General features: G+C 53.2%; 1 protein-coding gene across 2 annotated transcripts in view; it reads left to right on the top strand.

The window, feature by feature from the left end:
- Positions 1-13,588, top strand: part of FAM107A (family with sequence similarity 107 member A) — a 32,586-nt gene that overhangs the window by 5,929 nt on the left and 13,069 nt on the right. Inside the window, exon 2 of one of the 2 annotated variants that reach the window (XM_087743283.1) lies at positions 7,192-7,255. In XM_087743283.1, the coding sequence (XP_087599409.1) occupies positions 7,192-7,255 (64 nt within the window). Of the gene's footprint in view, positions 1-7,191; positions 7,256-8,168; positions 8,697-13,588 lie in introns of those variants that run through there. The other variant, XM_009469858.2, reaches the window with a different exon arrangement.

Genomic DNA, 13,588 nt, shown 5'->3' with positions numbered 1-13,588 from the left:
CTGAGTGCATCTCACCAGTCCATGCATGAGAAGCTGTGATACACGGGCTTGATCTGTGGTTGAAGGTGCTGGGCAGGATGCAGAGGAGCAAGGAGGACGGGCAGCCGGGGCTGCAAGGGAGCCATGGAAGAGGGCTCAGAGTGAAGGGAGGTACGCGATGTGCTCGTGGGGAGACCAGAAAGATCACTGCATGGGAAATGGAGCAGCTGCCAGGTCTGGGATGGCTCAGCAGTCCTCAAATAAAAATGGATCAAAGCAATTAAAGGCTTCTCTGCTTTGCTGCTTCACTCTGCTCCTGGGGGGCTTGTTTGAGTGGTGCCTGCTGCCTCCTCACAAACCCTGCGATAACAGGGATGCTTCACTTCTTCCTCCGCGGCCTCCTCCATTTGCAGCCCGTGGTGGCGGGCAGCCTGGCGGGTGGCATGTCATCCCAGATAACAGCCAAACCTCCTCCCTTTTGGCCCCTTCCCTTTGGGGTCGTCCCCCCCCCCCCCCCAGGACCCGGCTGCCTGCTGCTGGCACGCGCTGGCTGCGGGCAACAGACTACCCCGCTCTGCCTTGCCAGCCTGCTACCAGCACTGCCTGGGGCTGCCAGGGCATTTCTGCCCTTATTTTTCACAAACCTCATTTTTCCAAGCTAAGGACCATTTCTAGTGACCCTGGCGAGGTAAAGAGCATGACAAGGTGGTGTCAGAAGAGTAGATTCCTGATGGCAGCACTATCCTTGGCCCCTAACATGTAGTCCCTAGTTGTGAAATGGAGTAAATGATGCCACTGCAGCCTAGTGGCTCTAGGACAGCGTGGCACAGTGGCAGAAATAAATATTGTCCCTATTATTCATGTGGCATAAGCCTCCATTTTTGCAAAATGCCATTCTTCAAGGCACTTTAGAGTGTCTTAATGGTCTCTCTGCAGTCTGACAGCAATTTGCTCCAAAACTGCTGGAACCCTTTTGTGCCAGTGACTGATGCTCTTCCCATGCAGTCAGCAGCATCCCCAGAAATAGTGGAGCAGTCTTTCACATCTTCATCAGTGGTACCACACCTCCAGCACAGGGCAAAAATAAGCTCCTGAGACAGGTTTACCCATAGCAACAGCTTAACCGCTGCTAACAACATTGAGGTGGGCAATGCAGGTATTGCCAACAGATAGCAGGGCGAGAATTTGGCTTTGTCCTGGCATGCAGCAGCGTTATATGCTCTGCACGTTGCAATGGACCAGATTAAAAAGCACTGAACTGCAGGTGAGGATTTCCTTAAGACCAAGGGAAAGCAGCAGGTCCATCAGCACCACGTCAATGGATGGATGTGCTGCTCCGGTTTGTGCTGGGGAGCTGCCGAGAGCCTCCCCATGTCCTTCACAGCGGGATGTCAAGCTTCACAGTCAGCTTGAATGCTGACAAATGAGCCTTGTGCACCGGCTCCCGCGGGGCTGAGCCCTGTCACTGATCGCTCTCATTAATCTGCAGGAAATTTTCGGCTGAGGTCTGGTGCGTCGCACTCCATCTCCCCAGCCGCGGGGGCCCCGTGCAGCCGGGGAGCAGCATTTGCTCAGCTTCAGTGGGGAGCTCGGCAGGGGTCCCTGCCCCAGGGCTGGTGGCTTCAGCGAGCTCCCCTTCCCATGCTGCTGTTTCCTTGCTGTAGCTTTTTTTGCACTTTTTTCTGGGCAGTCTGTGAAATCGGACTTGATTTGCCAGCTTTCATGGCCACAGGAGGGCTGCGCTTGGCTTCTGGGGCCAGCCCGGCCACAAGGATTTGGGAGGGGAATGGCATTGGTGACAAAGACAGGCAGAGGTCAGTGCAGCAGTCAACTGTGTCAAATTGTGTTTTCTTTATGAATAAAATAACAGCAAGCGCTATTTGAAGCATTTGCAATTTTCCACTTGACTAGGCAGCAAAGTGGCCACCTGGCTGGTGCTCGCCGAGAGCCACACGGGAGCTGCAGCAACGTAAGCCTGGCCCCCTCTCCAGACCGAGAGCCCAGCCTCCTTCTGCAAGCCTACATTTACAAACTGCTGTCATCAAAAGATCCCTGAGGCTGCTGGTTGCTCTCGTGAGAGTGGCCACAAGCATCCACCCTCAGCTCCACTTTAGCCCGAGAAATGCTGCAGACTTGTAGAGGTCAAAAGACCAGTAGTGAAATGTTACACCAATAACTTGATATTTCTTAGAGTCCTTTGTAATACGATAGGGACCAGGAGTAATACAAGCTCACAGCTTCGCTTGAAAAACCTGCTCACCCCCGGGGAGGTGTGTAGGCAGGGCTGGACAAGGGCGGGCAGCCCGGGAGCAATGGGGCTGGGCGCTGGGCTGGAGCGAGCACTGGATGCTGTGGTGGCTCAGAGACCCTGCTGAGACCCCTCCTCATGACAAGGGCAGCACCGCGGCAGCAGATTTCATAGCTGCTGGCTTAGGAGCACCGGGATGTGCCTGGACACCGGCTCCTGGGTGCCTGCCAGTCCCGATTGCAAAACCTGCCAAAATAACAGTGTCCCATAATGAGCTGGGAGCAGAGGAATGTGCACAGTCAAGCTCCCCGATGGGGAGTAACCCTCCCAAACCCAGCATCGCTCTACCCCTGCAAGAGAGAGGAAACTGCAATTTCTCACAACAGCCCCGATAGCAGCTACATCGTGACTGCCACCGGGAAGGCAGAGCCCAGTCTGCCAGCTCCAGAGGGACTGACTTGTTATACTGCCTTTCCTAGCCCTCAAGAAATTTTGGAAATTCATCCAAACTGCAGCACTTCCTCCAGCCAAGGCCAGCAGGGAATTAGCAGCGATATTAGGTGTTGGGGCATGCTGCTGATTTTCTCTGTGTTTCTCCTTACCAAGAAAATGGTGTCATCTCGGCAAACATGTGCACCAGCTTGCTGAATCAAATGCGCCTCAACACCTCACATGGCAAGATTTTGCAGCAAAACAATCGAGCTGACAGATTTTTGTGCGTCGACATCACAGATGGGAAAAAGTCTTACTAATCCTCAAAAGTTTCTTCCAGTGGATGATTTCACTGAGGGCTCTGGATCAGTCCCAGCTGCTGCAAATGAGCACAGATAGACCAGAATTCAGCAATAACACAGGAGATTTAGGCAACAGCTTAGACAGTATCTCAGCATCGAGCCGCATGTAGGAGACATTTTCATATAGAGCACCAGGAGCAGCAAGAGGGTATTTGGGGCTAATTGAAAGCAGTGGTAGAGTACAAGTTGGCTAACCTCTAAATCGCATGTTTTGTGGCTTCATCACACATCGAAATGCTGGCTTCGATCTGCCTTGTTCCAGGTCATGACAACTTCTTTCCAGGCCTCTGGGTTAAGCAATAAGACTATTTTAATCAATGGATGTGTTCATTCACCAAACACCGATGTCAGCAGCTGCTACAGCAACTTATGGACAAAGTACCTTTCTCTGAGCCCATCTACTCCCAAATAGGTTGGGCAACTTCCAACCCTGTTAATGGTGCCTCCCTCCCAAAACCAGGCCTGCAGGAGGTTCACATCGGTTGTCAGCCTGGGTGGCATGTTGCCCACTTTAATACCTCTTTATCACCGTGATCTGACTGCAGCAATTTCTTGCCTAATTTATTAGCTCAGGCCTTGGCTGTAGTGCAATATAGATGCTACGATACTGCACCTTAATGGCATCTGTATTGATCTGAAGCCATCCTCCTCGCCCTTTCCGTGGCTCACGCTCTGACCACGCTGACGGCTCATTTCCCTAACCGCTTTCATCAAAGCACAAACATGGTCCAAAATTACCGGCTATCAATTTTGCTGCAAGTAAATATTAGAGTACCCACATGTGGGACAAGTAATGCTGATTAATGGTTTATAAAGGGAGGCTGGCTTTAAGCTGGGGTAGGAGCATTGCACTCCCTGAGCAGGGAGCCGTAGAGGAGGATGCTTGCTTAGAGCTGGTGGTTCAAAGCAGCCTACACCTGCCAAACTGTCTCCAGGCATTTGCTGCAGGAGCTCTTTGCTGTGCATCAGAGTCGGGGCCGGGAACAGTCCTGCTGGGATATAATGATGCCCAGGATGTTTGGGAGTAGCATAGAACAGTAAAAGTACAATGTGAGACTACTTACTATTTATACTTTATGCTGCTTTGTCACATTTAACCTCACTTAATAGCCAGGCTAATTCCAGCTCAAGTGGTAGGTGTCCTCATGGACATGGTCAAAGCAGGCTGGGGATCCCAGGCAGGAGCTGGCCTGCGGGCTGGAAGTGGTACCTGCTCCCATCAGCAGTGTTTCCAGGATCCTCCTTCTCTTGCTGGAGAAATTCCCTGGCCAGGGCCGCTGCGGGCTGGTTGCTGCTGCCACCGATGGAAGCACCCGCCGGGCTTGGGGCAGCTCCTCCTTCATCCGCCTGCCCCACTTGCATCCATCCTGCTCACCTGCAGAGGGGCATAGTGTTACTGTCCGATGCCAGATTTTATTACTACTTCTTACTCCTGGCAAGATGCAGTCACGCTGCATACAGAAGTGATTTTCACACGGAAATGGGAGGTTTTGGGAAACAGCAGGGATTTTCCACCCATTTACTGCAATACACCCTCCCCCTCTGAGCCCTCACTGTGACAAATGAAACCCTCTGACTCCTGGAGTACCTGTCCCCATGCCCAGCTGGGTCGGGGACAGAGTCCCATCCCCCACTTTGTCCCATGGGGAGCTGGAAAAAGTCTCTATCATCTGGGCAATCATTAACTCCCTCCTGCGAGCCAGGGAGGTGCCAGAAGCCATCCTGCTCTGCAAACACACTAATGGCTTGAGTGGAGATTAGCAGGAGTGTGTTACCAGCCACCCCGTGCCACGGAGGTGACGGGGTACTGGGGACCAGGCAGGGCTCTGACCAGCCTACACGTCCCCTGCCCTTGGCTTTGCCACCGCCAAGGTCACCGCCACGGTGCAACCAGCACGACTTCTTAGGTTGTAGCTGGATTGCATGAAGTTTGCGCTGGGGGCCAGGGCACAGGGAGCGGGAGGGAGGGCTGGGCTGCCCAGCCGGTCCCCACCATCGCAGGCAGCACCTCAGCCAACGTCTAGCATTAACCCAGCGGAGGAAATGTTTAACCAGCCTCCAAGACCTCCCTGCAGCGGGAGGTGAAACGCTGCCTGCCTTCAAGTCCCAGCTCCCAGTGACTTCAGCAGGGCCAGAATTTTGTCTGCAGATCGGGAGCCCGAGTGCGACCGGCAGTGATGCTGCACTCCCAAACCCGTGCTGAGAGTGGAGATTTAATAAAGATACAGGCAGGCAGGGCCAGGCAGAGCTGTCTGCTCCGTAATTCACAGCTTGCATCGAGGCTCCCCGGCGCTGCGGCCAGGCGGACAGCAAGCCCGTCTCGGCGGCGGCGTTCTCTCACTCTCCTTGCATTCATGTCGGGCTGGCTGCATTACACAACCACGGAAAAGCCAGTATTTGTGTTGCGTACTCACTTGACATGTCTGGGGTTTTTTAGCACACAGGAGACGTGTCCACAGAAGAAAGCTCCTGGTGCCACAGCAATTGGCTAGAGAAATGACAGCCAGCAGCCAACATCACTAGCAAAGTAACTCAGCAGCTAAAAGTCAATATCTAATGTACAACCCCAGTAATGAGGACCTGGCTCATGAGGACCCCCAGAGCCATCTTCCCCCTCCCAGCATTCATTAATTAACCATACAGCCACCCATCAGTGACACTCCGGGTACACATTCATCACAGCGTTATTTTCTCTTTACGTGCACACTGAATGAAGAAACCATGTCACTTCCTCGGCAGGGCAGAGTCCAAGTCCCATGAAATGAGCCCTCCGTGGCCACACATGCCGGAGAGCTGTGCCGGAGCCGTGCCAGAGCCACACCAGAGCTGCTTGGCTCTTCTGCCAGCTCCTGGCACAGGGACTCCCTGGGGCTCGCTCCTCTGGGGGAGACACCTCCAAACAAGACCCCCACCTGCGAAACGCCTACAGCATTCACAGCAGCACGGGGCCGTGCGGGGCACAGGAGACGCAATGAGTGGTGCTGGGATGAGCTCCTCGTGTCACCTTCTCCTGGGACACGAAGCCACTTCATAAGAAACACGGGGGCAGTTGGTGAATGACGCAACTCCTTGTCTGCAAGAGCCACTCCACATAAATATCACCCAGCAATCAACCACCTTCACACAGTAACCTTCAGGGAGCTACAGGGGGAATACAAAGGCTTTTTGTTAATCCCAAAGACTCAGGAGCACAGGGTGAGATTGCTTACTAATTTAGATAGCAAAGAGAATTGTTGTGCAAGGAGCTCCTAGAAAAACAGCTTTGCCATGAAAAGTCCTTTGGTTCAGGACGGGAGGTCCTAAGCACCCCACAAAACCACTTCCCCACAGAGAGGAGCCCAGAGGTGCAGGCGGTCAGGCATTAGGGCATATCAGACAGAAATATGTCCAGAAAATTCAGCAAAAACAAATTTTCTGGTTTGTTTTACTCAGTCAAAAGCAGGTGTTGATGGATCACAGCCCTTTTCCACTCCTGCATCTAACCAGCCATAACCACACTTACTCGGGAGCTCAAAGAGGGTTTAAATTCATGCTCTTTTCCCCCTTTGACACATCTCCAGTGAACTCACAGAGCCAAAGCTCAACACCAAGTGTTGAGCTTTAGCCTGTTCAGAGGCGACCCAAGGAGAGTAGTGCAGATGTGCATCCGTCTCTTTTTCAGGTCGAAATTGAACCAAATGGTTTTTTGGAGTGTGCAATGAGCAGCCAGGCTACGGGGCAATGGGCGATGTGAGGGGAATCTGCACGGCCACAAAAAGCTCACGAGGCACACATGGGCTGCGAGGCAGGTTGCAGTTTGAGCAGACAAACTGCACATCCTCCCCACTTAAAGCCCTCTCCTCCCCCACAGCCTTGGTCTAGGGGCAAAAGCTGTGTGGGATCTTCCAAACCCTGCCCGTGTCTCACCCACAGCTGGTCGGGACGGGCTGACCGCGCTCACACAAGCCCACGTACGCACACACCACACACAGGGGAATGCGGACCAGCCTGCCTCTCGTCTCCTGCGTCTGATGCTTCATGTCAATTAAATGTAACAGCTTCTGGTCAGGAGGTTAAAAAAAATAATAATTTTTTAAGTCTCTAGTAGCAATTGACCAGCAACTCTTATCTCCTGTAACAGAGCAATACCTGTACAGTCCTTTCCCATTTCTCTCTTGTCTTTTCTTCCAGAAGGAATATTCCCTTCAGCCCAAGTGTCCAAGTGGAAGCGGGAAGCCCAGGAGCGGTGGCTCGGGTGAGTGCCAGCAGCCCGCGCTGCCCCACGGGGGGCTTGGCGAGGCGAGCTGGGAGAGGCTGGGGCTCCTGTTCATGCCCGGTGCTGCTGAGCCCTTGGCTGGAAAACACGGCTGGGATGGGGGAAAAAATGCTAGGATGTGGAGAGGAGCGAAATGTGGAGAGGTGAAAATAAGTGAATAAGCACCCCCGTGCACATGGCAGCCTGGCTCCTTTCTCCAGACCTTCATGGGGCCAGGAGCATCAGGCCAGGAGGTGGCTGTGCCAGTTCGTGCGCCCATGGGTGCAGGGTGTGGGAATGCGGCTCATACCTGCACCTCGGCGGTGCCCCCGGGCTTCCCTTATCCCCTTCGTCTGGGTGGAAATGGTTTCGCCCCATCCCTGTCCACCTCCTGGGATCAAAACAATGGGCATCTGCAGGCTGGCATGAGGTGACCTGAGCACAGTGCCCATCTAAGAGCCAAAGGAGCTGCTGAGGTGGTTTAACTCCTTCTCCTCCTTCAGCTTTGCAGCCTCTGGTTTCCCAGGCCGACATGATACTTCCAACCACAGCAAGGATGGGGACGAGGGGCCCAATCCAGGCAGGGGCTGCATCTCAGCAGGATGAGACCCAGGGCAGTGGCAGCCCGGGGCGGCGATGCAGCAGCACCGCACAGCCCTGGTGCCACCAGGATGCCCGTGGCCCCCGTGCAGGGACTGCTGCTCCTTCCCGTAGCCCTTACCCACAGGGTGCAGCGGCTGCTCCCCCTGGACCGTGTAGCAGTTAGTAGATGACAGGGTGTTGCAACACGCCAGGGAATAATCACGATAACTCGAGCGGTTGCCCTGGTGCCGGGCTTGGCTGTTGCAGTGGTTGCTAAAGAGAGTGGGCGTGCGGCTTCCTCTGGGGTGATCTGATTTCTCCGGGAGTGTGGTTAAGGCACGCTTAGGAGAAATCGTCCTCCGTGGAGCAGGGACGCGACCTCTCCGACGGCAGCAGCGGCTGTGCTCGGGTTTCTGGGCACGCACGGAGCCGTTTGCTTTGGGGGGGAAATACAATTAGCTTGTTCCTCTGTCCTGGGAAAACATCATCCAGCAACGAAGAGCAAAAGGAGCAAGTTTTCAGGGTGGCAGAGGAACCTTTGGGACTGGCACTGAGGAGCAGGCAAGGCCACCGGCTGCTGCCAGCTGAGCTCCAGCCCTTGACGGGGTCCCCCTGGGGTGGCAAGAGCGGCGAGGAGGGAGCGCCGGTGCAGCGGCCACCTCCACGTGACCCTCCATCCCCGCTGCCACTGGAGAGACCTGGCAGGAGCCAGGCAGCTTCGTCGGACCCAGCCAAAAAGTCACGCAGGCGCGAGCACAGCCAGGCAGAAGCGGCAGCCTCAGCCCCTGCAGACCCATGTCGTGGGGCGCGGGGCAGCACCTGCCCCCCGGGCTCTCCAGGGCCACGCTGCGGAAATCAGGTAAGCCCAGGGCTCCCTGAGCCACCCCGGGGGGTCCCCACGTCTCTGCCAGCTCCCTTCTGCGGGGCCGGGCTGTTGAGCCCCCGTGGGATTAGGCTGCGCTGCATACGTATTTATGCACAGGTGACTTTGGACCCTGTTTCAAATTTTATTTGAGATATCATGTTACTTTAATAGTTCCGTAGCTGGTTGAGAAGCTGCCCTTCTGCTTCTGCCTTTCAAAACAGACCCGTATTCCACAAGAAATTCCCCAAGCAAACCCATGCTGCAATTCCAGCCTTCTTGGAGAGGCATTGGGCTGGACAGGGGGCACTTGCTAATACAATCCCTGCAAATCAACGTGGGAGGATTTTCCCTGCATTCAACAAAATACCTTTGAGCTACCTTAAAACATTCATTAATGATTGATGTGTGTCTCTATCATAGGCAGGCAAATGCACAGAGGAAATATTTTATGGGATATTAAAAGTAAGTTTGCGATTATCAAGAAGACTGCTAAGCATCTGTCACTGCTTAACAAAACTAAACAAGCCGCTCCACATGCCACTTACAAAAGGCACAGGGCTGACGTCCCTCGGTGATTGCTAACAGACTGGGATCCCAGCCTTGCTATCTTTGCTTATCACAGTCCAAGGTAATTAAATGAAATGATTAACCATCACACCCAATCCTGCCTGCCTGCAGGCAGAGGGGTGCTTGCTGCTGCCTGACTGTACAAGCATTTCCATCATTAGCCAAGACAAAACAGGGTACCAGGAACTTCTGCGCACCAGACAGCTCAGCCAGCCCCAAACCTGCTGGGATTTGTCTCTTCCAAATATGTGTGCATGAGCACCAAGCTCAGCGGGTGACCGTGGTGACATCGGGGGTCCTTTACATTTGGGGGTGACTGCAGCTGGTGGCATGTGAGCAGCCCAGGCTGCACCCAGTGCCACTCTGTGCCCCCCTTATGCGGGCGCAGTGCTGGTGTAAGTGGGGGACCCCCAGCCCCACGGGCTGCAGTGCTGGCACGGCGCTTGGCAAGGGTGGGCAGGACTGGGGGCACTGGCTGAACTGGGGAAGCTGGCTATGCTGGTGGGAGAACACTGGCTGTACTGGTGAGGAGCACTGGCTGTACTAGAGAGCACTGGCTGTACTTGTGAGGAGCAATGGCTATACTGGTGGGGAGCTCAGGCTGTACTGGTGGGCAGTCCCATCTCCAGCATGTGCTCAGCAGAGAGGCAGAGGCAGGAACAGTGATGTGTGGCAGCAGGGCCGGGAGCCGCAGGGCTATCCATGTCCCCCTGCCCTGCTTACATTTCCATTAGAGTTTTCTTTTCCTTTCCGACCCCGCGACCTCATGGGGTTTATTCCCCAACGTCAGGGCTGAGCAAAGGCGAGAGGACCCAGGGCGTGCACGCGTGCTGCCCAAGGCAGCCACCCAATAGCTGGGAACCGCTTCCCACAGCAGCCACATCGAGTTACGTTCACCCTATTGCATTATAAATACCAGAATTAGCCTTGCTTAATTATTTAAAACTATAGATTAAAAGCAGACAAAGGCTCTTTGCCTCCTTTCCGGAGCACGTCTATCATTTATCAGTGATACGGTCACCTGGTGACAAGCAAGGGGGAGCGTGCCAGGTCCATCGGTATGAGGAACCAGAGGAGAGGAAAATCACGGTGAGGATGGGAGCTGGTACCGTCTCACCCAGGGAGGGCAACGATTAGCATCTGCCAATATTTGGGCTTGCCATGTTATTATTATTATCATCATCATCATCATCATCATCATCATTACTATTAACATTGTCATCATCCATCACCAGGGCAGTAAGCCACAACAGTCATTAAGCTAATGTGAAGGAACACCAGGTTTTTCATTCCAGGCTTGGCTGCGTAACACATGTGGATTAGTTGGGGTGTTAAGGTGCATTTTGCGGGCTCTGCTGCAGAGACTTGCTGGCCATTGGGCTTCTAGCCACTGAGAGCCCGAAGCCTCGGCTCCGCATGGGTCAGCACCCACATCTCACCCACTAAAGCAGGCACCCGGGTGCCTCGCTCCGCCCAACCACACAGAAAGTGGCTTTCAAAAGCAAGTGCATGGCTTCGCTCGTCCGCCTGGCAGCAGGTCCTCCCCAACGCAATCAATGCCCAAAAACTGCTCTCACCACGCAAAGCTTTGGGGCTCATGGAGACTGACACGCAATTGTTCCCCTGCCCCATGATGCCGACCCCAGCTATTCTGTGTTTCTAAAATACAATTAATTCATGTTAGGAAAATCATGCAAATTAGCAAATGCCAGGAATTCAAGAATCCAAAAAAAAAGACAAACTTTCAGCTTAATTACTTACTTATGACTTAACATACAGCATGACCTCTTCTGCCACTACACTCTCATGGGAAAAGGTGTAGGGCCAAACTCCAGCTCCACTTCAGACAGTGGAAATGCATTGACTGAAATGTCATGCTCTAAAATGAAAAAAAAAAAAAAGCTAAAAAAGTGTGCATGTACCAGTGCTTAAAAGGAACTGAGGCTAGTTTAAAGATCCCCTGCACCTCCACCTGCACGTGCAAACCCTTGCAGGGTGTGAGGACAGGCTCGCCCCTCTCAGCCTTCCCGAGGAGGGGTGTGAGGGATGGTACCCTCATCCCGGGGAAAGGAGGGCTCCCAGGGAGCGGATGCCATTGGGGACCGTAGCCCAGAAAAGGGAAGGTTCTCCCCATGACTGCAGCTAAATATGTCAGAAACTCACATTATTTCCCAGGCTCAGGTTACTTGTGTAAATAGTTTTAAACTAGCTCTGCTGACCGTAGTGAGTGTGTTGGTTTTGCAGTCCCTTACTTGCGGGATGTGTATGACCAGCTTCTTTCAGCAGCCCTTTGTTAACCTGACAGTTCTTTAAAAAAGACGTATTCATGAATAAATTCCAGGCATCCAGAAAACCAGAGGTTCTTCTCTGTAGCCACAGGTTTAAGTGATCATTTCTGCCCAGGAAAGGGTCCCTTGGGTCAGTGGCTTTACAAACCCAGATCCAGGGCTCTGACCCTGGCCATCCTGAGGTTTTTGCCCAGTCTCATCCCTTCTACCAAATAACAAGGTTTCACAGAATTACAAATAGCAATATCCTCTGAGCTTGGATCCCATTCCCAGAATAATGCCTTCTGCCTGTTTTTACGTGGATGGCATTTCAGAGAGGCCCATTTGCTGCCCAGAAAGGGATGCCCATATAATATTTTTAACAAGAGCAGTTTGGTCATCATCTGCCCCTATTGACAAACCTCTCCTGAGATGCTCTAGTTGGAAAATCAGTTCTCAAATGACACAGACAGCAGAAATAAAAGACTGCGAACTCTGTTTGCTTTATAGATTTCAGCTAAAGCTAAACACTGACCTGTGCTGCAGAACACAGCACCGACAGCTTTGCGGGTTAAGGATGGTGAGAACCAACAGGGCAGCATCGCATGGGGCAGGGCACGCTGCCGAGCGGGGCTGCCTACGGCGCTGAAGGAAGAGAAACTTGGTTTGCAGGCAGTGTGGAAAAGGGCCGAGGGATGCGCAGGGGAAGGGCGAGCAGGTCGCAGCGGGGCAGGACGTCGAGGAGAGCCTGGCAAAGAAAAAGTCAAGGGGGAGGAGACATTTCACATGAAAACCTGCAAAAAGCAGCCAACACTGGTGTCCTGCTGCACCCTCCATTCTCCTATACAGTTGCAGGTCGAGAGGTGCTGGGTAGGAGCCCAGACCTCCACCCTACAGCTTTCTAAACCCAACAGCTATGGATTAATTTTCTTTTCAATCTCTTTTGTTTTTCCCCTTGTGGAGAACTGCGGGAGCCATGCAGGCAGCTGTAAGCAGAGCTGCACCCCTTGGGTTACCTGCCCTTTCCAGGGCCATTAATCCCCTTAACATTCCTGGGGATTATTTCCATCCCAACAGGACGGTGAAGCAGGCTGCCAGCGGCAGCGCAGGGAGCAGCACATGGCACGAGGTCCCGCCATGGAGGGGCTCACAGGGCAACCCACCACAGAGCGACAAGTCACTTAATCCTAAACAAATGCTCTGTGAAGGGCATCTCCTCCAAGCGAGGGAAAACCAAAAAGCAGTAGCAGCAAAGGGAGGCACAGCTCAGCTCCGGCCGCAGCTGAGCCCCGGTGTCCTATGCCTGTCCCTGGGCATGAGCCAGTCCTCCCCCTCTTCCTCCTCCTCCTCCTCCTCCTCCTCCTCCTCCTCCTTCTCTCCAGGAGCAGGCTAAAACCTTTCTCCTTGCCCTGGGCTGCACAAAAGCCACTCAGCACCCCAAGCAGCACACCACATTTTATGCTTCTAGTGGGGTGTATTTAATGTATTATTTGCAACATTCAGGTTTTCAAAGTCATTTAATGTTGCACCAAAACTGTCTGATATCCTGTTCCCTAAAAGACTGGGGCTGAGCATAATCAGGAGCGGAAACAATTTGCCCCAGGATTGCAGACTGATGATTTCATCACAAGTCTCCCAAGAAATGGGGGATTTATAAGCATTTCCAGGCAGTCTGAGCAGGAGTTTGGGCTTTGCTTTAGGTCAGAATAGACCAAGATTTTAAAATGTCATTTTTCTCCTCCAGCCAGTCCCGCACCCTGGGACAGGAGGGTTGTTGGTCTCTGGGCCATCTCAAAGATGCTGAATATTCCCTGTGGGGTCTCCTAGAAAACTAATCAAGACTGGGAGCTCATTTCACAGCTACAGTTGGGAGAGGAGAGAACGTGAAGTCTAAGCATCTGCCAGTGGTCCTGGCCTCCTCATCCAGGCAGCCTTGCTTTTTCCTTACAGAAAAGTCACTTGGAAACGTACCTTTCCTAGAAAGCCTCAGGCTTCTAGAAATGAGGAAAGGGAAAATATTTAAAAGCAAGCAAAAGACTGAGTATCTCTAAG

The sequence above is a fragment of the Nipponia nippon genome, unplaced genomic scaffold (genome assembly GCF_047370975.1).
Source record: "Nipponia nippon isolate SJK-2023a ecotype South Korea unplaced genomic scaffold, ASM4737097v1 scaffold_9, whole genome shotgun sequence".
Classification (NCBI taxonomy): Eukaryota; Metazoa; Chordata; class Aves; order Pelecaniformes; family Threskiornithidae; genus Nipponia; species Nipponia nippon.
Note: the sequence above shows the minus strand (reverse complement) of the source record. Positions and strands in the feature narration are given on the sequence as shown.